This window comes from Pseudophryne corroboree, chromosome 12 (genome assembly GCF_028390025.1).
Source record: "Pseudophryne corroboree isolate aPseCor3 chromosome 12, aPseCor3.hap2, whole genome shotgun sequence".
NCBI lineage: Eukaryota > Metazoa > Chordata > Amphibia > Anura > Myobatrachidae > Pseudophryne > Pseudophryne corroboree.
In genome coordinates, this window is record NC_086455.1 from 8,632,625 (window position 1) to 8,656,763 (window position 24,139).

The 24,139-nt window shown below is 48.0% G+C and overlaps 1 protein-coding gene across 2 annotated transcripts in view; it reads left to right on the forward strand.

The window, feature by feature from the left end:
- SMG5 (SMG5 nonsense mediated mRNA decay factor) overlaps nucleotides 1-23,250 on the forward strand; it is a 45,467-nt gene extending 22,217 nt beyond the window's left edge. For both annotated transcript variants that reach the window (XM_063946890.1, XM_063946891.1), the window contains exons 6-22: nucleotides 1,947-2,036; nucleotides 2,738-2,816; nucleotides 4,319-4,444; nucleotides 5,087-5,155; nucleotides 5,643-5,851; nucleotides 5,972-6,103; nucleotides 6,450-7,115; nucleotides 8,102-8,271; nucleotides 8,401-8,476; nucleotides 8,561-8,736; nucleotides 10,096-10,254; nucleotides 19,169-19,228; nucleotides 19,660-19,819; nucleotides 20,417-20,507; nucleotides 20,593-20,667; nucleotides 21,197-21,335; nucleotides 22,539-23,250. In XM_063946890.1, the coding sequence (XP_063802960.1) occupies nucleotides 1,947-2,036; nucleotides 2,738-2,816; nucleotides 4,319-4,444; nucleotides 5,087-5,155; nucleotides 5,643-5,851; nucleotides 5,972-6,103; nucleotides 6,450-7,115; nucleotides 8,102-8,271; nucleotides 8,401-8,476; nucleotides 8,561-8,736; nucleotides 10,096-10,254; nucleotides 19,169-19,228; nucleotides 19,660-19,819; nucleotides 20,417-20,507; nucleotides 20,593-20,667; nucleotides 21,197-21,335; nucleotides 22,539-22,622 (2,561 nt within the window). In that variant the 3' untranslated portion in view covers nucleotides 22,623-23,250. The remainder of the gene's footprint in view (nucleotides 1-1,946; nucleotides 2,037-2,737; nucleotides 2,817-4,318; nucleotides 4,445-5,086; nucleotides 5,156-5,642; nucleotides 5,852-5,971; nucleotides 6,104-6,449; nucleotides 7,116-8,101; nucleotides 8,272-8,400; nucleotides 8,477-8,560; nucleotides 8,737-10,095; nucleotides 10,255-19,168; nucleotides 19,229-19,659; nucleotides 19,820-20,416; nucleotides 20,508-20,592; nucleotides 20,668-21,196; nucleotides 21,336-22,538) is intronic.
- Nucleotides 23,251-24,139: the final 889 nt, after the last annotated feature.

Below are 24,139 nucleotides of genomic sequence, written 5' to 3' on the forward strand. Positions count from 1 at the left end.
AAGGCATTCCGGATGAAGTCATCCATATCCTGATCTAAAGCCAGGAAGGATGTAACCGCAAAAACATTATCACCGCAATTGGCGAAAATATGTTGCGTAGTGCGAGGCCAGTAAGGCCCGACGGAGGAAATTCAACTGGGTCGATTCCTACATTTCCTGCAAACAGGAGTGTCTATGGGCCTGAAATTGGGGTCCATTAAGGTTCAGATTTCGGCCCTGTCAATTTTCTTCCAAAAAAGAACTAGCTTCAGTCCCTGAAGTTTAGACGTTTGTAAAAGGGGTACTGCATATACAGCCTCCTTTTGTGCCTCCAGTGGCAATTTGGGATCTCAATGTAGTTTGGGTTCCAAAAGTCACATTGGTTTGAACCACTTAAATCTGTGGAGTTAAAATATCTCACATGGAAAGTGGTCATGCTGTTGGCCCTGGCCTGGGCCAGGCGCGTGTCAGAATTGGCGGCTTTATCCTGTAAAAGCCCTTATCTGATTTTCCATTCGGACAGGGCGGAATTGAGGACTCGTCCTCAGTTTCTCCCTAAGGTGGTTCCAGCGTTTTCACCTGAACCAACCTATTGTGGTGCCTGCGGCTACTAGGGACTTGGAGGAATCCAAGTTGCTGGATGTTGTCAGGGCCCTGAAAATATTTCCAGGACGGCTGGAGTCAGGAAATCTGACTCGCTGTTTATCCTGTATGCACCCAACAAGCTGGGTGCTCCTGCTTCTAAGCAGACTATTGCTCGTTGGATTTGTAGTACAATTCAGCTTGCACATTCTGTGGCAGGCCTGCCACAGCTAAAATCTGTAAAAGCCCGTTCCACAAGGAAAGTGGGCTCATCTTGGGCGGCTGCCCGAGGGGTCTCGGCTTTACAACTTTGCCGAGCAGCTACTTGGTCAGGGGCAAACACGTTTGCTAAATTCTACAAATTTGATACCCTGGCTGAGGAGGACCTGGAGTTCTCTCATTCGGTGCTGCAGAGTCATCCGCACTCTCCCGCCCGTTTGGGAGCTTTGGTATAATCCCCATGGTCCTTACGGAGTCCCCAGCATCCACTTAGGACGTTAGAGAAAATAAGAATTTACTTACCGATAATTCTATTTCTCATAGTCCGTAGTGGATGCTGGGCGCCCATCCCAAGTGCGGATTGTCTGCAATACTTGTACATAGTTATTGTTACAAAAATCGGGTTATTATTGTTGGGAGCCATCTTTTCAGAGGCTCCTCTGTTATCATACTGTTAACTGGGTTCAGATCACAAGTTATACGGTGTGATAGGTGTGGCTGGTATGAGTCTTACCCGGGATTCAAAATCCTTCCTTATTGTGTACGCTCGTCCGGGCACAGTATCCTAACTGAGGCTTGGAGGAGGGTCATAGGGGGAGGAGCCAGTGCACACCAGTTAGTCCTAAAGCTTTCTTTAGATGTGCCCAGTCTCCTGCGGAGCCGCTATACCCCATGGTCCTTACGGAGTCCCCAGCATCCACTACGGACTATGAGAAATAGAATTATCGGTAAGTAAATTCTTATTATAAACAGTTGTTTTTCTCCCTATAATAATGTAGTGGCTATACAGACCAGAAACCCTCGCTGCTATAGTATAATATGCTTCAGTATAGAATAACAGTGATGTTTTGTGTCCGTGTTATCACACAGCTGACATGTCTGAGCGTCCCACTTAACCCTTTTTTCTTAGCCTCCTGATAAAATAAGTACCCTTCCTTCCCCGGATTACCCGTCTGTTCCACAGGCCCAGCCCTTTTTGGTTTCTTATTTGGCACTTGCCAATATTTCTGTGCTTGACCAGTACTCTCCGCATTTAGCGTAATACCAGGATAAAAGATATTATGTTGGGTTGCCAGTAGAAAAGCTTGTCCCGTCAGTGTTTCTCCTAGAGTATCGGCGCTCACCGAGCAGTAATGTACGTTCCTGTGTCGCCAATCTTCTTGCAGCTCGATACCAGAATGAACTGGCACTGGTGGACACAGAGAAGTTAGCGGAGAGATTTTACTGCCAGGCGCTGACGGTCGTCCCTCAGATCGGTGAGTTCCTATCGTTGTCTGCTATTGATGCATGGCTATGGTCTGCGCTAATTGGCGAGAGGCGCAGTGTAACCATCTAATATCGCATTGGTGATTATAAAGCGCAACGCTCAGCACAGATTCATAATAAACGGTAATGAGAGCGTCCACAACATCAGCAAGCGCCATCATGTGGTATAGACGTTGTAAACGCTCATCTCACGCCCTGTTTCCAGGTAATGAATTTAATTGCAGCATCGTCTACGCTTGAAGCCTTGAAAGATTAACTGGCTGCCACAGGCTCATTACACCACTCATCACATGTGGATGCAGTGTGCCAAGTATAGTTTACAGGCTTTGAAGGGGTTAATTAAAGGGCCCCAGAGTTCACCCTAGGAGTTGTCTAATACCAGGGAGTCTATAATAGCATTCATAATTATACAGGACTATGGAGTTTTCAGAGTAAGGTCGTACGGCGGGGGAAGATTTTCCTCTTAGGCACAGCAATCCTGATGTCTGTAATCCCATTGCATAACACCGCACTGTTTTAGCCAAACCATGGTTAATAGGGAATATATAATAGAACTGTACTACTCCGTGCAGTACCAGCCTTCTCCAGTTCTGCACAGGTATGGAAACTTTTACACATGTTTGGGAATATTATAATTAACATTGTTATAAGGTTATCTCGTCTCGCTCATTGTGATCTTTCTCTGGGACAGGAATGCCGTTTAACCAGCTGGGCACATTAGCTGGGAGTAAGTACTACCACGTGGAGGCCACTTACTGCTACCTGCGCTGGTGAGTGATGTCGTGGCTTGTGCATGTCTGTTGCCGTCTGTCTCGCAGTAAATTTAACAGCTAATTCCATATTTAAATAAAAATCTATTATTGGGCAAATATTAACTCTATTAATGTGTCTGTGTTATTGTTGGGCCAGAAATAGATTTTGCAGAATATCAGCAGCAATATTATATTAGTAGGGAAGGGAGGCTTGCCGTGACCTTGTAGCTCTGCGTGGAATGACTGTAAACTACAATTCCCAGCAGTCATTGCAAGCTAGCATCCCATAACCGCGCTGAACACGCGCTGCCTCTCCTCTGTGCCATCGTCCCCAAGGTGCCTGCAGCGCCGGTGGGTCTGCAAGTGATGTAACTGATGTGCAGGCTTAACTTAAGTCGCCATCGAATGATTTTTCCAGTCTGTGCGTATCCCTGAACCTACTCCTACAGTGCGATGAGAACACACACCCTCCCTGAAAACGCTTGGGAACGCCTGCATTTTTCCTTATACTCCCAGAAAATGGCCAGTTACCATCCCCACACGCCCTCTTCCTCTCAATCACCCTGCGTACGCCTAGTGATCAAAAAAGAGACAGGATTTTTTCAAAGTTTGGCCTGCGCATGCGTAGCCTTTTGATAATCGGCTGCGGTGTGATTTCGCTCAACAGCGATCCGGTCTAAATTAGGCCCTAAATCGTATTACTCAATGGGAAGTAATCCATTGCTACCAATCATTAGCTCTCGGGTACCATGTGTGCAAATATGGATAATTTGGCTGCATAGATTTACTATTTGAAAGTGGAATTCTTTTATATACCAGCAGAGGGCGCTGTAGCCATCAGATTGAAAACGTTAACACTAACAAATTGAATTTTATTATTGGCTAATTATTTCTGAAGTATATTTACATATTTTTTTAAAAATGTGAAAAATGACTTGACATTATTCATGTTTTGTTTTCTTACAAAACGGGATTCAAATTGGTTCATTTTGAAATAATTTCAACTGACCATCTCAATACTCAATAATATGGCGGATAAAGTAAAAAAAACAAAAACAAAAAACTGCCTTGAATGTTCTTTGATCTTCATGATGAAGCGTTTGTTTGAAAATGTACAATATTGTGAGATCTCAGACAAGCGCACTTATGTTGAAATCAATGAAAACACTTTTAACTGCACAAATGGACTCCAATCAATCACAAGGACACCTAATTGCACCATGGTTTATTTTGGGGTGCGTATTTATGTCATCCATATGTAACTGTTTAAGTATAGGCATTAGAACATCTCGCTACCTCATACATTTATTATTGGGCATCTACTAAATAATCTAAAACTATCAGCTGTCTGGTATGGGAGTGTCACTGTTCCAGCTCAATGTGTTTCATTCTTCTCTCTATTAGCTTTGTGCTTTAGATTGTCAGCTCTTCAAGTTGTGAGCATCTTGTTGCGTCAGTGCTGCTGATCTTTCATACATACCTCTCACCACCATGTCCTTGGTCTCTCCCCTCCTTGGCAGCATCCAGTCAGAGGTATCCTTTGAAGGGGCTTATGGCAACCTGAAAAGACTGTATGACAAGGCGGCGAAAATGTATCATCAGCTGAAGAAGACCGAGAACCGTAAACTATCGCCTGGCAAGAAGAGGTGAGGCCGGCCCCCCTTGTGTCTCAGGGACGGATCTAGACTTTTCTTTAGGGGGGGGGGGCGGTTTACTGTTTAATCTTGACTCCTCCCTCTACAGTCCCAACTCCTCCCATCTGCAATCCTAACTCCTCCTCTCTCAATTCTGACTGAACTTTTTGAGTGAGACTGAGATAGAGCTTGTGATCGTTCTATGTACATGTGACTGTGCTATGGGGTAATTGTATTTAGTAGCCCTAGTACCCACACGCCAGCAAGTGAGGGGCAAATGCTCTGTAACCCTTGCTCTCCTGGCTCCTCTGTGCTGCTGTGATATAAGCTGCAGCACATCGTTCTGCCTCAGGCTCTCCCAGTAGAGCTCTCTTCTGCTCAAAAGTGGGCGTGGCTATGACTGTGTTAGGGGGGGCCGTCGCCCCCTTCGCCCCCCCCTAGATCCGGCCCTGTTGTGTCTTATGCAGGTAATAGGTGGTGACCCCAGGAGATCACGTCCTGTCGTCACCGCACACCATTACCTAGGGCTGCGGAATAAAGGGGGAGAAACATAGAAGATTATCCCAGGCAACACAGAGACGAAATATAGACTGGAGAAAGAGGACGTTTGGTTTTCATAAGCATTGATTTATAAACTGTGTTCTGGTTCCGCAGATGTAAGGACATAAAGAGGTTACTGGTCAGCTTCATGTATCTCCAGAGACTGCTGCAGCCGAAGAGCAGGTCAGTGACCCTTCTCTTCTCGCCCTCCTGTCATGTTGTACTACAGCAGCTGTCCATAGTATACATAAGATAAGAATAATTTATTGTCACTACAACATGTTCTGTCTAGTGGGAAATACATTTATATCAGGGGTATTCTTTTTCTGCTTTGTACATCCCGGGAGCATCAGACCGTTCCTCCAGTGGTACAGCGTCCTGTACTCGGTGCCGTCTGGTCTTATTATTGCTTTCAAAATACTGATGAATACGAGAGCCATGCGTTCTGTGTAAATCATGCTATACATCTCCAATATAGAAAGTGGGCTGTTGGTGGAGAAAGCAGAGCACTGGCCAAATTGCTTAAGAAGCTCCATGAAGTGGTTTTCTTATTGGGCTGACCATACAGGGATTTATCCTGGGCAAAAAGCGGGGTAAACGGTATACTTGTGTCTTTCTACCATACATAATGAGAGTGGTAACCGTGTGTTTCTCCGCTCCACTCACCCAGCTCAGTAGACTCTGAGTTGACCTCTCTCTGCCAATCGGTCCTGGAGGATTTCAACCTCTGCATGTTCTACCTGCCCTCGTCCCTCAACCTGAGCTCGGTCAGTGAAGACGAGGAGGAGTATGAAGGAAGCTACTCCTTTCTGCCCGACCTGCTGGTCTTTCGGATGGTGGTCATCTGTCTGATGAGTGTCCACAGCTTAAAGCGGGCAGGTGAGAGTGTCCGGAGGGAATAAAGGAAGACTGTGTGATGGTCCATGCTTGCTGTCACCAAAGACTTGGGTAATAGCCCATGTCCAAAATTACTAAGGATTTGTTACACTATATTTCCAGATTCCAAGCAGTACAGTGCGGCCATAGCTTTCACACTGGCCCTGTTTTCCCACCTGGTCAACCATGTTAATATAAGACTGCAGGCCGAGCTGGAGGAGAGCCCCGTTCCCGCCTTCCAGAATGACAGCCCAGGTGAGTTTCCCGGACTGTTCTTTGTCATGGGGTCACTTGATGAATCATGAATAAATTGAGGATTTTGTAGAGATCAACCCAGTTGTAGTCCCAAAGTAGTGTAACTGACGCGTTTCATTGTGGGATGACCCATAACTTCATCTGTTGTTCCACAACGAAACGCTCCAGTTATGCCAATGGGACAATGTTTACAAAATCCTCCGCTTAATCATCACTTTCATTAATCTTACGGTTCTCTCCAACATCACATCTGAAATACAGTGCACCTAAATATCTTTCCGCCCGTGGATTGTGTATTGCAAATAGTAACAAGTAGCATTCCATTGAATCTGATTGCCTTCCGCAGATGATCCAGAATCCAGGGAGGTCTCCGAAGTGAAAGACGTAGAACCGGAGTTGAACCAGGTCAGCAAACAGCCACAGACGAAGACTAGAAACAAGAAAAGCCAGAAGTACTCTCGCCTATCTTGTCTCAGGAGGAGGAGACACGCTCGGAAGGCGGACGAGAGCGACTTGAGCGAGGGCTTCGACTCAGACTCCAGCCACGGCTCGGCTAAGGGAAGCGACAATTCAGAGAGCGCGTCGGAGAAGAGCGACGAAGAAGCAGCATTTGACATCGAGTCAGACTCTGATATGAACAGCCAGGAATCCCGTTCTGACCTGGAAGACATCGAGGATGACCCTGGAGATGAGGGAAAGAATCTGAAGGAGTCTAAGGAGTCTCCCAAATCCTCAGAGGAGAAGATAGAAGTAAAACCTGTGAGCACTGCTAAAACAGATATCCAGGAGCTCCCTGCAAATGGCCCAGGTCCCGCTACCACCGAAGCCAGCATGGCCAGCAACCTTCAGGCCATGTCCACGCAGATGTTCCAGACCAAGCGCTGCTTCCGTTTGGCGCCCACCTTCACCAATGTGTTTGTGAAACCTGTAGCTGAACTGGTGGCCCCCAGCTCCACAGAGAAAGAACCATTAGTGAATGGAGATGTGGAGAACACCAATAACATGGAGCAAGGTAAGGGTCAGTCTATCCACAACTTTCTGGGCTGTTGGAACGTGTTGAACGTTTAAAGGCAGGTATATGAGAACGCGGATATGTTTTGGGATTACAGAAATCCAGTAATCACTCTTAATCCATAGACCCTATATTCTTTACTTTCTGTTTTGTTTCTAGCAGAGTGTAAATATAATTTTTCTCTTCTGCAGTTTCTCCATCTTCGGCTGGTTGGGTGTGTACAGTCCCCCATGTACACCCAGCCTCCTTTTTTTTGTTGTCAGAATAAGGACGTCCGTGTTTGGGCAGAGCTCCTAGGATAGATTTTCTGGTTAATCCGCTGACCTCAGATAGATGGCGATGTTGCAGGAAAGCCTTGGTCTAGAGCAGTGGTTCCCAAACTTGGGCTGGGTCATTCTGACCTGGTCGCACGCAGGCGGTTTTTTGCGCTGCTGCGACCAGGTAATCTCCCCCTACAGGGGAGGGGGTTAGGGCTGTGCAGGGATGCAATCGCTTGTACAGAGAGCCGCCCGCGCTCATGCACAGTTCAGACCCGTTCACACGGCTGCGAGAAATTGCAGCACGCAAACGGATCGCAATGACCGCCTTGGTCCTCAAGGACCCCTAACAGTTCGTGTTTTCTAGGGCTCCTTACAGAATTGCAAGTGAAATCATTAGCTCGACCTTTTAAAATGTCAGTGAGTAATGAATACGCGTGCATCTGCTGGGTGATATGGAAAACATGACCTGTTGGTGGTCTTTGAGGACCGAGTTTGGGAACCACTGGTCTGGATGCTCTCTACCAGGGAATGTGGACAAGGCCAACTAAATTAGATGACTGATCCCAGTAGGGCAGGTACTTTTCCGCGGTTACCTTATCCTTGCTGTCGGTGAGTGTTGGCCGGAGTGTACAATCCCGTGGTGACTTTTATTTGACTGTCTGTCCGTCCTTGTTATTCAGTTGGTTTTAAATGCTCCCGTCGTGTTGTTTTTTGTTTGTTTTTTAGGAGAAATCTCTGACTCGGAGGGAAGCATCGTGAGCAACAAATCAGGCCACAACGAGAGGACTCTTCAGGAGAAACTGGAAGTTATCACTAGCGAGGGACTCCTGGCCAGTGTCAAGATCTTCCTGGACTGGCTAAGGACCAACACGGATATAGTAATCATGTGTGCGCAGGTAGGAAGCCCAGCCACCGCACAGTTTCGTCTCATTTGCGAAATCATTTTTATCAAGCCTTTCAGGTGACTTTGGATATACATTGCGCTGCTGGTAGTAGGCTTTAATCATTCCCTGGTTGTCTTGCAGAGCTCCCAGAGTTTGTGGAACCGATTGTCTGTGCTTTTAAACCTGTTGCCGTCTGCAGCCAAGATCCAGGAATCTGGTAAGAGAGCAGTTGCAGTGTTACAGTATTCCTGACGCAGCTAGGTGACTACTTACTTTTTATATGTCACTGTCTGTGTCTCAGGCATCCCCTTGTGCAGCGAAGTGCAGAGTATACTGCCGGATTCGGAACAGCCAGACCTGACCCACCATTTACTGCTCCCAGAAGACGCGGCTTTGAGGAACCTGCCACCACTGAAGGCCACACACCGCAAGGTCAATTTTGAGAAGGAAAGGCCTGTGCTCACTGTTCTGGAAGAGGTAACTGGCTGGAGCTCTACAACCGTCCTCATGGCTGAATGACATGTGACATGTTAGTGGTGTAATGACATTGCCAAAGTACTGCTGTAGGGCTTGGACAGTACAGGGAGGGGAGGGTTGGGTGTTATTTGGCATTGGCGAACGCTGAGTAGATCCAGACGCTAATAGTGTACACAACCGCTCCGAGAACCTGTAGTGAACATAGACGGACAAATTAACACTGATGCACCAGGAGAGCGTCTGACTCCCCACTGCTAACATCAACCCTAGGGATCGCGTTCTCATACTACTCTTGGAGCCTATGGTCCCCAAGGCCTAGCGCTGGTGCACCCGAGGTGGCAGCCGCGTCAGCGACTGTTTGGTAGCCTCCTCCCAAAACAGTGCGGCTTTGTCCACGCTCCCTCTCTAAGCGGAACCGATGCCTTACCTTCACCCGTGCTCCGGGCCACAGCCTGGTAACGTCTGCTGGACTTGCTAGTACATCCTACACAGACGCCCACCGAAATAGCACTGTACACGTGGGTAAGTGCTGTCGCGACCCGGCGGAGAGTTGTTGGAGCGACTCTTTCTAAGGTACGTGTAAGACGCTTTTTAGAAAGATCACTCAAGAAAAATAGTAAGACTATAAAAATAAAATAAGAACGCTTAAGGCTGCTAAAAACCAGCAGCCCTCTGACCATGGCCCGACTCCTGCTGCACCAAACAAAAAACTGATTATCCTAAGCCAGGAGGCAGGGATATATGGAAGGGCCCGTTGCATGCTGGGAGGCTGAAAAGCTTTGACTGTTTGGTGCAAATCCGCTGTTGCGTCGTCATATCCCAATGTTATACTGTGGATAACGTGGACCCTGCAGGAGATATATATATAATATAAAATTAACCTAGTCCTGGACAGCTCTCCATCCTCTTTATAGCCAATATTTGTAAAGCTTGTTGCTTATTTGGGCTAGTGTGTCATAGTCTAAGTGGGAAAGGTCAGGACCAGAGCTCCACCCCTCCTCTTTCTCTGAGTAGGGTCCCTGCTGCCTAACTGATCTTTGGGAGTAATACTGAGCAGCTATCTACAGAAGGAGACAAAATGTTGCATAAATTCCTCTAGACCAGTGGTTCTCAAACTCAGTCCTCAGGACCCCACACGGTCACATTTTCCAGGTCACCCGGCTGCTGCTCTGTGTATCACCAACTGCCACATTTTAAAAATCTACAGGTGACCTGCAAAACATGGACCGTGTGGGGTCCTGAGGACCGGGTTTGAGAACCACTGCTCTAGGCAGTGTAACGGTCGTCCTATTACTGTACAGTGGTCCATAATTAAGATCTGCTCTTAATGATTAGATTCTGTGTGTGCTTCTCTTTCAGTCCATTGTCCGCAGCTGCTACATTCGCAGTTTTGGCCATTTCCTCACCCGGCTGCAGGGCAACGTCCTACAATTCAATCCGGACCTGGGGATCTTCACCAGCCTCGCCGAATCCCAGCAGGACAACACCTTACACCAAGCTCAGGCCCAGTTCCGCATGGTGAGTGCTGCATTCCCGTCTTCTCACCCTCCACTTCCTGCCCGCTGGAGTCACTGTATTGGGCACATAGCCATGGGTGATTGTGGATCCCCCCGGCAGTAGTTTGTCCTGTATTCACTCAGCAATAAACATTGGATAAAGTTAATAAAACAGTGACCCCTACCATGTACCTGAATTATCAGTGTGACAAAACACACCGTACTATCCTCTATTCTGAGCCTAGCTGTGTGGTTCCAGCTGAGAACAGAGAACAGCAAATGTACCGTATATACTCGAGTATAAGCCGAGGCACCTAATTTTACCACAAAAAACTGGGAAAAATTACTGACTCGAGTATAAGCCTAGGGTGGGAAATGCACGGTGCCAGGGGTTTTCATGCTCAGGGTGTCATGCTCGTTGCCAGGGGTTTCATGCGGTAGGTGTTATGCTTGTTGCCAGGGGGTAATGCTTGTTGCTAGGGTTGTGCCCCCAGTGACAGATATCCCCCCACAGTGCCAGATAAAAACATGCCCCCGTTGCTTTGCCCCCAGTAGTTATGCCCCTTCTTTGCCCCCAGTAGTTGTGCCCCCTCTTTCATTGCCCCAGTAGTTATGACCCCTCTTTCTTTGCCCCCAGTAGTTGTGCCCCCTTTCTTTGCCCCCAGTAGTTGTGCCCCCTCTTTCTTTGCCCCCTGTTGCTGTGCCCCCGTCGCCGCTTACCAACACACAAACACACACAAAAACAATACTTACCACTGCCCCGCTCCTGCTTCCCGACCGCTTCTTCTGCTGCCGCGCTGCTCCGCTCCGTCTGTCCGCCCGCTCCGTCTGTCCACCTGCTCCGGCGCCCGCTTCCCGGCACCCGATCATCTCTATGGGAGAGACGTCATGACGTCTCTCCCATAGCAACGCCGCACAGACACTAGAGGCCAATAATGACCTCTAGTGTCTGTCCCTGGAGCCGGCTGCAGCGGACGCCCACACAGCCCACGGCGTCTGCTGCAGCCGTTGACTCGAGTATAAGCCGAGGGGGGCTTTTTCAGCATAGAAAAATTTGCTGAAAAAGTCGGCTTATACTCGAGTATAAACGGTAAGTGATAGTATTTCATGTTCTGACGTGGTACGGGAGCTTTACCACTAGTGAGTTATCTGTTCCAGATCCCAGCCGGAAGGTCAGGATCCCGGCGTCAGAATGCAGACAGCCAGAATCCCGATCGTTCTTCCAGCGGGTCTCTTTAGGCATTAGAATGGGGGTTAGGGTGCAGGGATGGGAAAGGTATGGTTAGGTACCGGGGAGGGAGGGTTAGGGTTAGGCACCAAGCGAGGAGGGTTAGGTTTAGGCACCAACAAGGGAGGGTTAGGGGAGAGGGCAGGTGAGAGTTAGAGTACTTTTCAGGGGGCTGGCAGGATGCCGCAGTCGGTAGTCTGACCTCCGGCATCTCATCCATCGGGATATCGTACTTAGTGGACCCCTAACCACTGCCTAAAACCGGGTGTGGTTCGTTTTATCGACAGTGTCTAGGTCGACAATGTTTAGGTCGACCACTATAGGTCGACAGTCACTAGGTCGACATGGATGGAAGGTCGACAGGGTTTCTAGGTCGACGTGCTAGGTCGACAGGTCTAAAGGTCGACATGAGGATTTTTATTTTTTTTTGGTGTCGTTTTCTTCGTAAAGTGACCGGGATCCCAAATTAGTGCACCGCGTCCCCTCGCATGGTGCCTTCGCTCCGCTACCGCTTCGCTCGGCACACTTTACCGTTCCAATCGTAGTCCACGTGGATCGTTAAGTATGAAAAAAATCCAAATTTTTTTTTTTTAAACTCATGTCGACCTTTAGACCTGTCGACCTAGCAGATGTCGACCTAGAAACCCTGTCGACCTTCCATCCATGTCGACCTAGTGACTGTCGACCTATAGTGGTCGACCTAAACATTGTCGACCTAGACACGGTCGATAAAACGACCGGATCCCCCTAAAACCGTAATGTTTTCTAGAAAACCTCCATGTAACATTTGCATAGTTGCTCTGTCTCCAAATCTGGAAGGAACTGTTGTCTTTAATGATGTCCTCTACAGGAGCCATATTGTTTCATCACTGCTGCACCGTAATCCCCCTTCCTCTTATATACATAGGGGTACTGGGGGGGTAAAATATCCGTGGGACGAGTGATAATTTGGCATCTCCTTAAGGGACGGTGAGTCGGCTAATCGGCATTCATGGCAGGCTGTGTCAGTGGTGAATTCTGTATCCGGTTGCATCTAGTGTAATTCCCTATCCGGTGTATTCGGGAGATGTTTTAGTTACTCCCTGATCTTCATATTAGCATCAGGTAAATGAATGAGGAGCTTTCCCGTAGGTCTACCGCATGACTGCCGGGTTATGCGGAGCTTGGGAAGAACACTAAGGAAGGAATTCAGTTAACTGCTGTAAATTACCACGGCTAAATGATGTTTTACGAACTAAAACCGGTACATTTCTGTGCGCAAAAAAATATGGCATTAATTGAAAAAACCCATCAGCCAAGCAACTGCAAAAAAGACAGGTTTTTTTTTATTTTTATTTCTCTAACGTCCTAGTGGATGCTGGGGACTCCGTAAGGACCATGCTGGGGACTCCGTAAGGACCATGGGGAATAGCGGCTCCGCAGGAGACTGGGCACAGCTAAGAAAGAATTAGGACTACCTGGTGGGCACTGGCTCCTCCCACTATGACCCTCCTCCAGACTTCAGTTAGAATCCTGTGCCCGGCCGAGCTGGATGCACACTAGGGGCTCTCCTGAGCTCCTAGAAAGAAAGTATATGTTAGGTTTTTTATTTTACAGTGAGATCTGCTGGCAACAGACTCACTGCAGCGAGGGACTAAGGGGAGAAGAAGCGAACCTACCTAACTGGTGGTAGCTTGGGCTTCTTAGGCTACTGGACACCATTAGCTCCAGAGGGATCGACCGCATGGAACCGGCCATTGGTGTTCGGTCCCGGAGCCGCGCCGCCGGCCCCCTTACAGAGCCAGAAGCAAGAAGAATCCGGAAAATCGGCGGCAGAAGACATCAGTCTTCACCAAGGTAGCGCACAGCACTGCAGCTGTGCGCCATTGCTCCTCATACACACTTCACACTCCGGTCACTGAGGGTGCAGGGCGCTGGGGGGGGCGCCCTGAGAAGCAATAAATACACCTTGGCTGGCAAATATATCACAATATATAGCCCCAGAGGCTATATATGTGATAAATACCCCTGCCAGAATCCATAAAAAAGCGGGAGAAAAGTCCGCGAAAAAGGGGCGGAGCTATCTCCCTCTGCACACTGGCGCCATTTTTCCCTCACAGTTCCGCTGGAAGGAAGCTCCCTGACTCTCCCCTGCAGTCTACACTACAGAAAAGGGTAAAAAAGAGAGGGGGGGGGGGGCACTAAATTTAGGCGCAAAATACATATATAGCAGCTATAGGGGATATAATTTAGTTAATCCCTGTATTATATAGCGCTCTGGTGTGTGCTGGCATACTCTCTCTCCGTCTCCCCAAAGGGCTTTGTGGGGTCCTGTCTTCTGTCAGAGCATTCCCTGTGTGTGTGCGGTGTGTCGGTACGGCTGTGTCGACATGTTTGATGAGGAGACTTATGTGGAGGAGGAGCAGGTGCCTATAAATGTGTTGTCACCCCCTGCGGGGCAGACACCGGAGTGGATGGACTTGTGGAAGGAATTACGCGAAAGTGTCGACTCCTTACATAAAAAATTTGACGACATGCCAAATGTGGGGCAGCCGGCTTCTCAGCCCGTGCCTGCCCAGACGTCTCAAAAGTCATCAGGGGCTCTAAAACGCCCGCTACCTCAGGTGACAGACACAGATGTCGACACGGATACTGATACCAGCGTCGACGACGAAGAGACTAATGTAATGTCCAATAGGGCCACTCGTTATATGATTGAGGCAATGAAAAATGTTTTACACATTTCTGAGGTGACCCCAGGTACCACAAAAAAGGGTATTATGTTTGGGGAGAAAAAACTACCAGTAGTTTTTCCCCCTTCTGAAGAATTAAATGACGTGTGTGAACTAGCGTGGGCTTCCCCTGATAAAAAATCAGTAATTTAAAAAAAAATTACTAATGGCGTACCCTTTCCTGCCAGAGGATAGGTCACGTTGGGAAACACCCCCTAAGGTGGATAAAGCACTTACGCGCTTATCAAAAAAGGTGGCACTGCCGTCCCAAGATACGGCCGCCCTAAAGGAACCTGCTGACAGAAAGCAGGAGGCTCTCCAAAAAGCTATATATACACACACTGGTATTATACTGAGACCAGCTATTGCCTCAGCATGGATGTGCAGTGCGGCAGCTGCATGGTCAGACTCCCTGTCAGAGAACATTGACAACCTAGACAGGGACACTATATTGCTAAACGTAGAGCATATTAAAGACGCTGTCTTTTACATAAGAGCTGCACAGAGGGATATTTGCCGGCTGGCATCAAAAATAAGTGCACTGTCCATTTGTGCCAGGAGAGGGTTATGGACCCAGCAGTGGACAGGGGATGCAGATTCCAAAAGGCACATGGAAGTTTTGCCTTATAAGGGTGAGGAGTTGTTCGGGGATGGTCTTTCAGACTTAGTTTCCACAGCAACAGCTGGGAAGTCGGCATTTTTGCCACATGTCCCCTCACAACCAAAGAGAGCACCGTATTATCAGGTGCAGTCCTTTCGCCCCCAAAAGAGCAGACGGGGTAGAGGCGCGTCCTTTCTGCCCAGAGGCAGAGGTAGGGGAAAAAAGCTGCAGCATACAGCCACTTCCCAGGAACAAAAGTCCTCCCCCGCTTCTTCTGCTAAGTCCGCCGCATGACGCTGGGGCTCAGCAGGCGGAGCCAGGTACGGTGGGGGGCCGTCTCAAAAACTTCAGCAATCAGTGGGCTCGCTCACAGGTAGATCCCTGGATCCTTCATGTGGTATCTCAGGGGTACAGGCTGGAATTCGAGACATCCCCCGCCGTTTCCTCAAATCTGCCTTACCAACGACTCCTTCAGAAAGGGAGGCTGTGTTAGAGGCAATTCACAAGCTGTATTCCCAGCAGGTGATAGTCAAGGTGCCCCTACTTCAACAAGGACGGGGTTACTATTCCACAATGTTTGTGGTACCGAAACCGGACGGTTCGGTGAGACCCATTTTAAATTTGAAATCCTTGAACACATATTTAAAAAAATTCAAGTTCAAGATGGAATCGCTCAGGGCGGTTATTGCAAGCCTGGGAGAGGGAGATTACATGGTATCTCTGGACATCAAGGATGCTTACCTGCATGTCCCCATTTACCATCCTCACCAGGAGTACCTCAGATTTGTGGTACAGGATTGTCATTACCAATTCCAGACGTTGCCGTTCGGCCTGTCCACAGCACCGAGGGTATTTACCAAGGTAATGGCCGAAATGATGATACTCCTTCGCAAAAAGGGAGTTTTAATTGTCCCATACTTGGACGATCTCCTGATAAGGGCGAGGTCCTGAGAGCAGTTGTTGGTCGGCGTAGCATTATCTCAGGAGATGCTACACCAGCACGGTTGGATTCTGAATATTCCAAAGTCTCAGCTGGTTCCGGCGACATGTATACTGTTCCTAGGGATGATTCTGGACACGGTCCAGAAAAAAAATGTTTCTCCCAGAGGAGAAAGCCGAGGAGCTGTCGTCTCTAGTGAGAGGCCTCCTGAAACCAAAACAGGTGTCGGTGCATCATTGCACGCGTGTCCTGGGAAAGATGGTAGCTTCCTACGAAGCGATTCCATTCGGCAGGTTCCATGCCAGAACTTTTCAGTGGGACCTGTTGGACCAATGGTCCGGATCGCATCTTCAAATGCATCGGTTGATAACCCTGTCTCCAAGGACCAGGGTGTCTCTGCTGTGGTGGCTGCAGAGTGCTCATCTCAGAGAGGGCCGCAGATTCGGCATACAGGACTGGGTCCTGGTGACCACGGATGCCAGCCTTCGGGGCTGGGGGGCAGTCACTCAGGGAAGAAACTTCCAAGGACTTTGGTCGAGTCAGGAGACTTCCCTACACATAAATGTTCTGGAACTGAGGGCCATTTACAATGCCCTAAGTCAAGCAAAGCCCCTGCTTCAAAACCGTCCGGTTCTGATCCAGTCAGACAACATCACGGCGGTCGCCCATGTAAATCGACAGGGCGGCACAAGAAGCAGGGCAGCGATGGCAGAAGCCACAAGGATTCTCCGTTGGGCGGAAAATCACGTGTTAGCACTGTCAGCAGTGTTCATTCCGGGAGTAGACAACTGGGAAGCAGACTTCCTCAGCAGGCATGACCTCCACCCGGGAGAGTGGGGACTTCATCCAGAAGTCTTTCAACTGATTGTAAACCGTTGGGAAAGGCCACAGGTGGACATGATGGCGTCCCGCTTAAACAAAAAGCTGGAAAAATATTGCGCCAGGTCAAGAGACCCTCAGGCGATAGCTGTGGACGCTCTAGTGACACCGTGGGTGTACCGGTCGGTTTATGTGTTCCCTCCTCTTCCTCTCATACCCAAGGTACTGAGGATAATAAGGAGAAGAGGCGTAAGAACTATACTCATTGTTCCGGATTGGCCAAGAAGAGCTTGGTACCCGGAACTTCAAGAAATGATCTCAGAGGACCCATGGCCTCTGCCGCTCAGACAGGACCTGCTGCTGCAGGGGCCCTGTCTGTTCCAAGACTTACCGAGGCTGCGTTTGACGGCATGGCGGTTGAACGCCGGATCCTAAAAGAAAAGGGTATTCCGGAGGAAGTCATTCCTACGCTTATTAAAGCTAGGAAAGATGTAACCGTACAACATTATCACCGCATATGGCGAAAATATGTTGCGTGGTGTGAGGCCAGGAAGGCCCCAACGGAGGAATTCCAGTTAGGTCGATTTCTGCACTTCCTACAGTCGGGGGTGACTATGGGCCTAAAATTGGGTTCCATTAAGGTCCAGATTTCGGCTCTGTCGATTTTCTTCCAAAAAGAACTGGCTTCACTGCCTGAAGTTCAGACATTTGTCAAGGGAGTGCTGCATATTCAGCCTCCTTTTGTGCCCCCAGTGGCACCGTGGGACCTCAACGTGGTGTTGGGTTTCCTAAAGTCACATTGGTTTGAGCCACTCAAAACCGTGGCTTTAAAATATCTCACGTGGAAAGTGGTCATGCTTTTGGCCTTGGCTTTGTCATGTAAAAGCCCCTATTTGATTTTCCATATGGATAGGGCAGAATTGAGGACTCGTCCCCAATTTCTTCCTAAGGTGGTATCAGCTTTTCACTTGAACCAACCTATCATGGTGCCTGCGGCTACTAGGGACTTGGAGGACTCCAAGTTACTGGACGTAGTCAGGGCCTTGAAAATTTATGTTTCCAGGACGGCTGGAGTCAGGAAGACTGACTCGCTATTTATCCTGTATGCACCAAACAAGATGGGTGCTCCTGCTTCAAAGCAGACTATTGCTCGCTGGATTTGTAGCACAATTCAGCTTGCGCATTCTGTGGCTGGCCTGCCGCAGCCTAAATCTGTAAAAGCCCATTCCACGAGGAAAGTGGGCTCTTCTTGGGCGGCTGCCCGAGGGGTCTCGGCTTTACAACTTTGCCGAGCTGCTACTTGGTCAGGGGCAAACACGTTTGCAAAATTCTACAAATTTGATACCCTGGCTGAGGAGGACCTTGAGTTCTCTCATTCGGTGCTGCAGAGTCATCCGCGCACTCCCGCCCGTTTGGGAGCTTTGGTATAATCCCCATGGTCCTTACGGAGTCCCCAGCATCCACTAGGACGTTAGAGAAAATAAGATTTTACTCACCGGTAAATCTATTTCTCGTAGTCCGTAGTGGATGCTGGGCGCCCGTCCCAAGTGCGGACTGTCTGCAATACTTGTATATAGTTATTGTTAACTAAAAGGGTTATTGTTGAGCCATCTGTTGAGAGGCTCTGTTATGTTCATACTGTTAACTGGATATAATATCACGAGTTATACGGTGTGATTGGTGTGGCTGGTATGAGTCTTACCCGGGATTCAAAATCCTTCCTTATTGTGTCAGCTCTTCCGGGCACAGTATCCTTACTGAATTCTTGAGGAGGGTCATAGTGGGAGGAGCCAGTGCACACCAGGTAGTCCTAATTCTTTCTTAGCTGTGCCCAGTCTCCTGCGGAGCCGCTATTCCCCATGGTCCTTACGGAGTCCCCAGCATGGTCCTTACGGAGTCCCCAGCATCCACTACGGACTACGAGAAATAGTTTTACCGGTGAGTAAAATCTTATTTTTTCCCTATTTGTGCAAAAATGGATTACGGCTAATTGAATTGCCCCCTTAATGGGCTCTGTCTTCTCCCGTCCGGCGCCATGCAAGCTGTTAGGCATTGAAGGAGCCATGCCTGACAGAGAGCGCTCTATCCTGAGAACCCGGCCTGCCTTCCTAGCGGAACAAACAGATTGCCCACTTCCTCCTATACCTTACAGCGTTCCTGCTCTGCTGGCATGGGAGAGGCCGCTATAGATCATAGTCTCACGTATCCGAATTGGGCTAAAAAGGACCTCAGAGGACCTGGTGACCGCTCATAGTGCTCTGTACCTTATTCACTGCCTGTAGAGGGCAGCACTCGCAATGGTAGAAATGATGCAGCTGGCATACACTGGTAGCACTTTTAGCACTTACATCATGGGTATGTTCTGTGTCTCTCCGTCTCTGTCAGCCAGAGGAAATGTGAGCGGATAGAGACGACGAGTAGGATGTTACCTAGGGGTTACTGTCCTTCTAGCATGTTTGGTAGCGGTGCCGTCCTCACGGAGAGGGGAGTGCTGTTCCCGTTGGCTGGGGCCTCAGTCAGACAGACTGCGACAGCTGGCACAACCAATAATAGCCACGGTCACTTCCGCTGGGAAATGAAAGGAGATCCTCTGCAATTTTGTGGCCTTGCCAAGTTATCATCTCTCTCTCCCCCCAGGCTCAGGAGGAGACTCGGAGAAACCGTCTCATGAGGGACATGGCACAGCTACGACTTCAGGTACCCAGTCCATAATGCTCTGTCTGAGATAAGCTGCCGGCCAAGGTTTTCCCCGTCCCCTTTCTATACTGGCTGCAGATCAGGTCCTGTGGCACAGTCATCGAATACAGAAGCCACATAGAGAGGACCATTTACTGCGCGAGTGGCTGGGCTAGTGCAAGTGAACAGGTCCTAGAAGGCCATGGGCAGTGCACTAGGCTGCCCATACGGTACCCACACGACAGACCTGGCAGTCCCTTCTCATGTCTTCATTTCCATTCTCACATATACACTTGTTACACCAGATTGCAGGCCGCCTTAATGTGAGCTGAACCAATATTTAGCCTGTTATTTCATTTGAAGCTAGTTCCTTGGGAATCGATTGCATTTCCCCACTCGAACGACCAGATACGACAGAACCATCCTTATATCTGCCTCTTTTGCCGCCGCAGTTGGAAGTATCACAGCTAGAGGGCACCCTGCAGCAGCCTAAGTCTCAGTCGGCCATGTCTCCATACCTTATACCGGACACTCAGGCTCTCTGCCAGCATCTGGGTATCATCAGACAGCTGGCAAACAGCGGGCGCTTCATTATCATCATCCCCCAGACAGGTAAACCCCGGTAATGTACTTCTTACTGAATAAACATTGACTGGTTAACTACATCCATTAATGTCAATTGTGACCCTTCCGACCCATCATCCACCGGAACGATCATTTTATTTCTTATCACACGTAGGGAATAAGAAGTTACTGATTTTCCTATTAACCACCATCCCTGTCTCCTTGGCTGTCAGAACGGTTGTGTCCCTCCTTGAGAATCCCAATGGCAGCTTCCCGGTGGATGCATCTGTGATATTGGATGCTTTTATCTGATTGGATGATTCTCTTCTGCCTGGCCAGCTCTCAGATGCTGGTGGGGGCTTTTGGGATACACCCTTTGTAGCGGATATTCAGGGGGCACATGAATTATAGTTAAAATATTCCTAAAAGCAGACGTTCCCTTTTTATATGAGTAAACCCTCTCTTGTGATTTTGTATGAAGCAGTTTGGCGCAAGGGCGGAGAAAGTTCGCCACAATGTTTTTGTTTTATTTAAGTGTGGAATTTCCGATACCAGACATCCCTTTAATGATAGTTAACCATCAAGGTCAGACTTGTAACTGTACACTGGGTAACCCCAATCAATTTGCTCGCTTCTGTTATCCAGTGATAGACGGCTTAGACTTTCTGAAGAAGGAGAATCCCGGAGCCCGGGACGGCATCAGATACTTAGAGGCGGAGTTTAAAAAAGGAAACCGGTAGGAGTCGCGCTGACCTGGCCACAGTGAGTTTGTCTGGCACGGGAAAGGGTTAACCGTTATCGCTGGTCTCCTTGCCTTTCAGGTATATCCGCTGCCAGAAGGAGGCTGGGAAAAGTTTTGAGAGGAACAAACTAAAGCGGCAGGACACCGACGCCTGGTAAGAGGCAGCAGCCCGGCCCCCCCAGGAGCCCCTATCCTGTCAGGCTGAGTGTGGACAATGACTGGATCAGGTTCCCCACAGTATGACTCCCTCTGAGCCAAACCGTTAGTCCCTGTTGTTCAATAAGACGGCCATTTTTGGTAGGACCTGCCAGCTATTTGTGTAGTAAATTCATAGTGTTAAGCCATAGCATACTCATCCTTTTAGGGTTACGATGATTGCAATTCAGTGTTATGTAGAACAGGCTAAGGCACTCTGTAGCTCAAGAGGGGGCTGGACTGCACACCCTTATTTTAAACATAAGAGGTGCTACCTAGCTGGAACTTGTAGTGCCACACTGAGAAAAAAATGCAGGTACACTCTCTAAGCACTAAGAATACTGGTAATCAGAACAATTATAATAAACTCTACAATTTAAGGTTGAGGTTCTAAGCACAAAAATGTGGGCCCACCTAATCTATAGTCCTCCAGCTACCGTGGACCTAAAGGGCCCAGCATCACTCCGCTGTCCTGTATTCCCCGGCAGGCACCTATATAAGATTCTGGACAGCTGCAAGCAGCTCACGGTGACGCAGGGCAGCAATGAGGAGGAAACCGCGGGAATGGTCACCATTATTACCGGCTTCAAGCTCGATGACCCAGAATGTTTCTCATTCGCCATGCAGGTAGGTGCAGGATCCGAATCCAGGGCGTCTGTTGACTAGCAAACCAGTGGACAGGTGTGCCAGCCAGCAAGAGAACTTTCCTATTTCCAAGATATCTGTTCATGTGCGAATCAGAAGCGAGTTCTGGTGCCTGTAGTGTAAACACGCAGAACAGAGCGTTATAGTTGTCACACGGGGTTATCCTGCCAGATCGTACCCCTACACGCTCTGCATCTGGTGCGATCATCTGTTATACCGCTTTTACCTTGTGTAGCAATTTAGATCTGAGATAATATAGGTGTACTACCAGCGTTCACCCAAGATTTGTCTGCGCAATAATACCTGCGTGGTATCTCCTTTAGAAAAACATCCACTGATCACTGTCAAATGGAATTTGGTACATAGTTATATGTAAAAGGGGAGACACCTGATATATCCATTATAATGCAGCCTGTGACATCGCTGCAGCACAAGCCACTTTGGGGGAGAATTATCAAAGCTTGGAGCGAGAGATAAAATCCCAACCAATCAGCTCCTGTCATTTTTCAAACACAGCCTGTAACATGAGAGTTAGCAGCTGATTAGTTGGTGCTTTTCCCCTCTCCAAACTTTGCTAAACCTCCTCATTTGTGTTGCCGCTAGCTCCTAGCAAGTTGTATATTCGTTTGTCACTCATCTGCTACCTTTATGTTGCAGGTTGAGTATCCCTTTTCCAAAATTCAGAATCCCTCATTTGTGGGTCCCCTACGGAGATAATGACCTATATATTATAAAATATGTGTATATATAAATATGTTATATAGATATATAATATATATGTATATGTGTCATTATCTCAGTAGGCGAACCAAAAATGTGTGATTTTGAGTAAGGAATACTCAACCTGTATTTTAATATGTCGTGTCCCATTCCCCCCTCCCCCAAATGGATGTGCAGTGTTTGTAAGAAGATAATTGTCCAAGATTAATTGTGTGTATTAAAAACACAGGAAACGTCTGTGCTTCCACATCTGCTTTGGTCAGACCAGCAGTAAATTTGTGTATACTGAAATATAAACTTGGCACGTAGCTTGGGGACTGTGGGTTCCCTTATTAGAAAATAGGATTTCCCAATATGTTGGAAATAGAGGAAGGAAGATGCGGTGTGCAAGCCAGGGTTTGTTATATTCTGTTGCGATATTAGAAGGTCAGGTGCCTTTCTGTTGTAACCCGATTGTCATGTCAGTCCGCACTGCAGGCCGCGTCCGGCTCCAACATCGAGATAAAGAACGTCCTAGATTTCTACAAGCAGTGGAAGGAGATGGGCTGAAGTGGCGGAGATAAGACAAATGCCCAAAACATAAACACAAAGCCTTCACACTCTCCTTCTGTGCCGCTGCCACCGCTGCGGCTTCCGGGAACAGACACGGCGACGATTTTGAAACGACCTAAAAAATGAGTCAAACTGCAAACAATTTAAACCAGTAAGCGTTAAAATAAATAATTTTTTTGGTGTCTTGTACGAAAAACACGCAGCTCTTCGTGTCCGTAAGTCTGTGGCAGCGGTAATACAGGACTGAAGGAGTTTGCAGCTTCCGCTGGCGGCCGGGGCTGGAGGCGTGAGCCTGGCTTTCATCTTCTGCTGTGTGGTGACCTTCGTGATTGACGTGACCTTGGGTTAAAGGTGTCCATCTACCAGACCTCTGTCTGATCGGGACTGTACCACGGCGAATCATTCTCTTGTGTAGTTTGGTGAATGGACAGCGCAAATCCTCCATCATGCTTCTCCCTTCATTGTCACCCCCCCCCTTCCCCCCACCCCCACCCCTGTTTCTCACCCACCCTTATCATTACCCACTGTCCTCTGTTTTCTTTCTTTAAATTCTTGTCAAATGGTTTTCCCATGGGAGCAATTTTAAAGGATGCCAAATAAAGAAAACAGTGCGATTTTTATTTAACCTACGCTCGGAAATGTTATTTTCTTACATTGCGTGTGGGTGAGGGTGTAGTTTTAACTTCCAGTGCACATCCTACTACAGAATGAGAAGGGATGGGGCCATAGTTAAGTTGCAAGGACATTCAAAAAAATAAGGTAGATGAAAGTACATTTACAGAGAAGGTCCTAACTGAACTTTCAAAACCTAAAAGTGGATAAATCAATGGGGCCAGATGGGATACACCCAAGGATACTCAAAGAGCTAAAAGATGTGCTGGTTACACCTTTAACAGAATTATTTAACCAGTCACTAAATACAGGTGCCATTCCAGAGGACTGGAAAAGAGCAAATGTAGTTCCACTGCACAAAAGTGGAAGCAAGGAAGAAGCAAGTAACTACAGACCAGTAAGCCTTACATCAGTAGTAGGGAAAGTAATGGAAACACTATTTAAAAAAAAAAAAAAAAGAGTTGTGGAATATTTTAAATCAAACAACTTACAGGATCCAAAACAGCATGGATTTACTGGTGGGAGAACATGCCGAACAAATCTTATTGACTTTTTTGACTTTGTGACGAAAATAATAGATCATGGGGGAGCTGTAGATGTAGCATATCTAGACTTTAGTAAGGCATTTGACACTGTCCCACATCGCAGTCTGCTAAATAAACTTGAAAGCATGGGGGTGGATTATAAATCAGTTAAATGTATAAAAGCCTGGTTGCAGGATAGGAAACAGACAGTTGTGGTAAATGTAGTGCAATCTGTGGAGGGAAATGTTACCAGTGGAGTACCCCAGGTATCTGTACTTGGTCCAGTTCTCTTTAATATCTTTGTTGGTGACATTGCAGATGGTATTGAAGGGAAGGTATGCCTTTTTGCAGATGATACAAAGATATGCAACAGGGTAG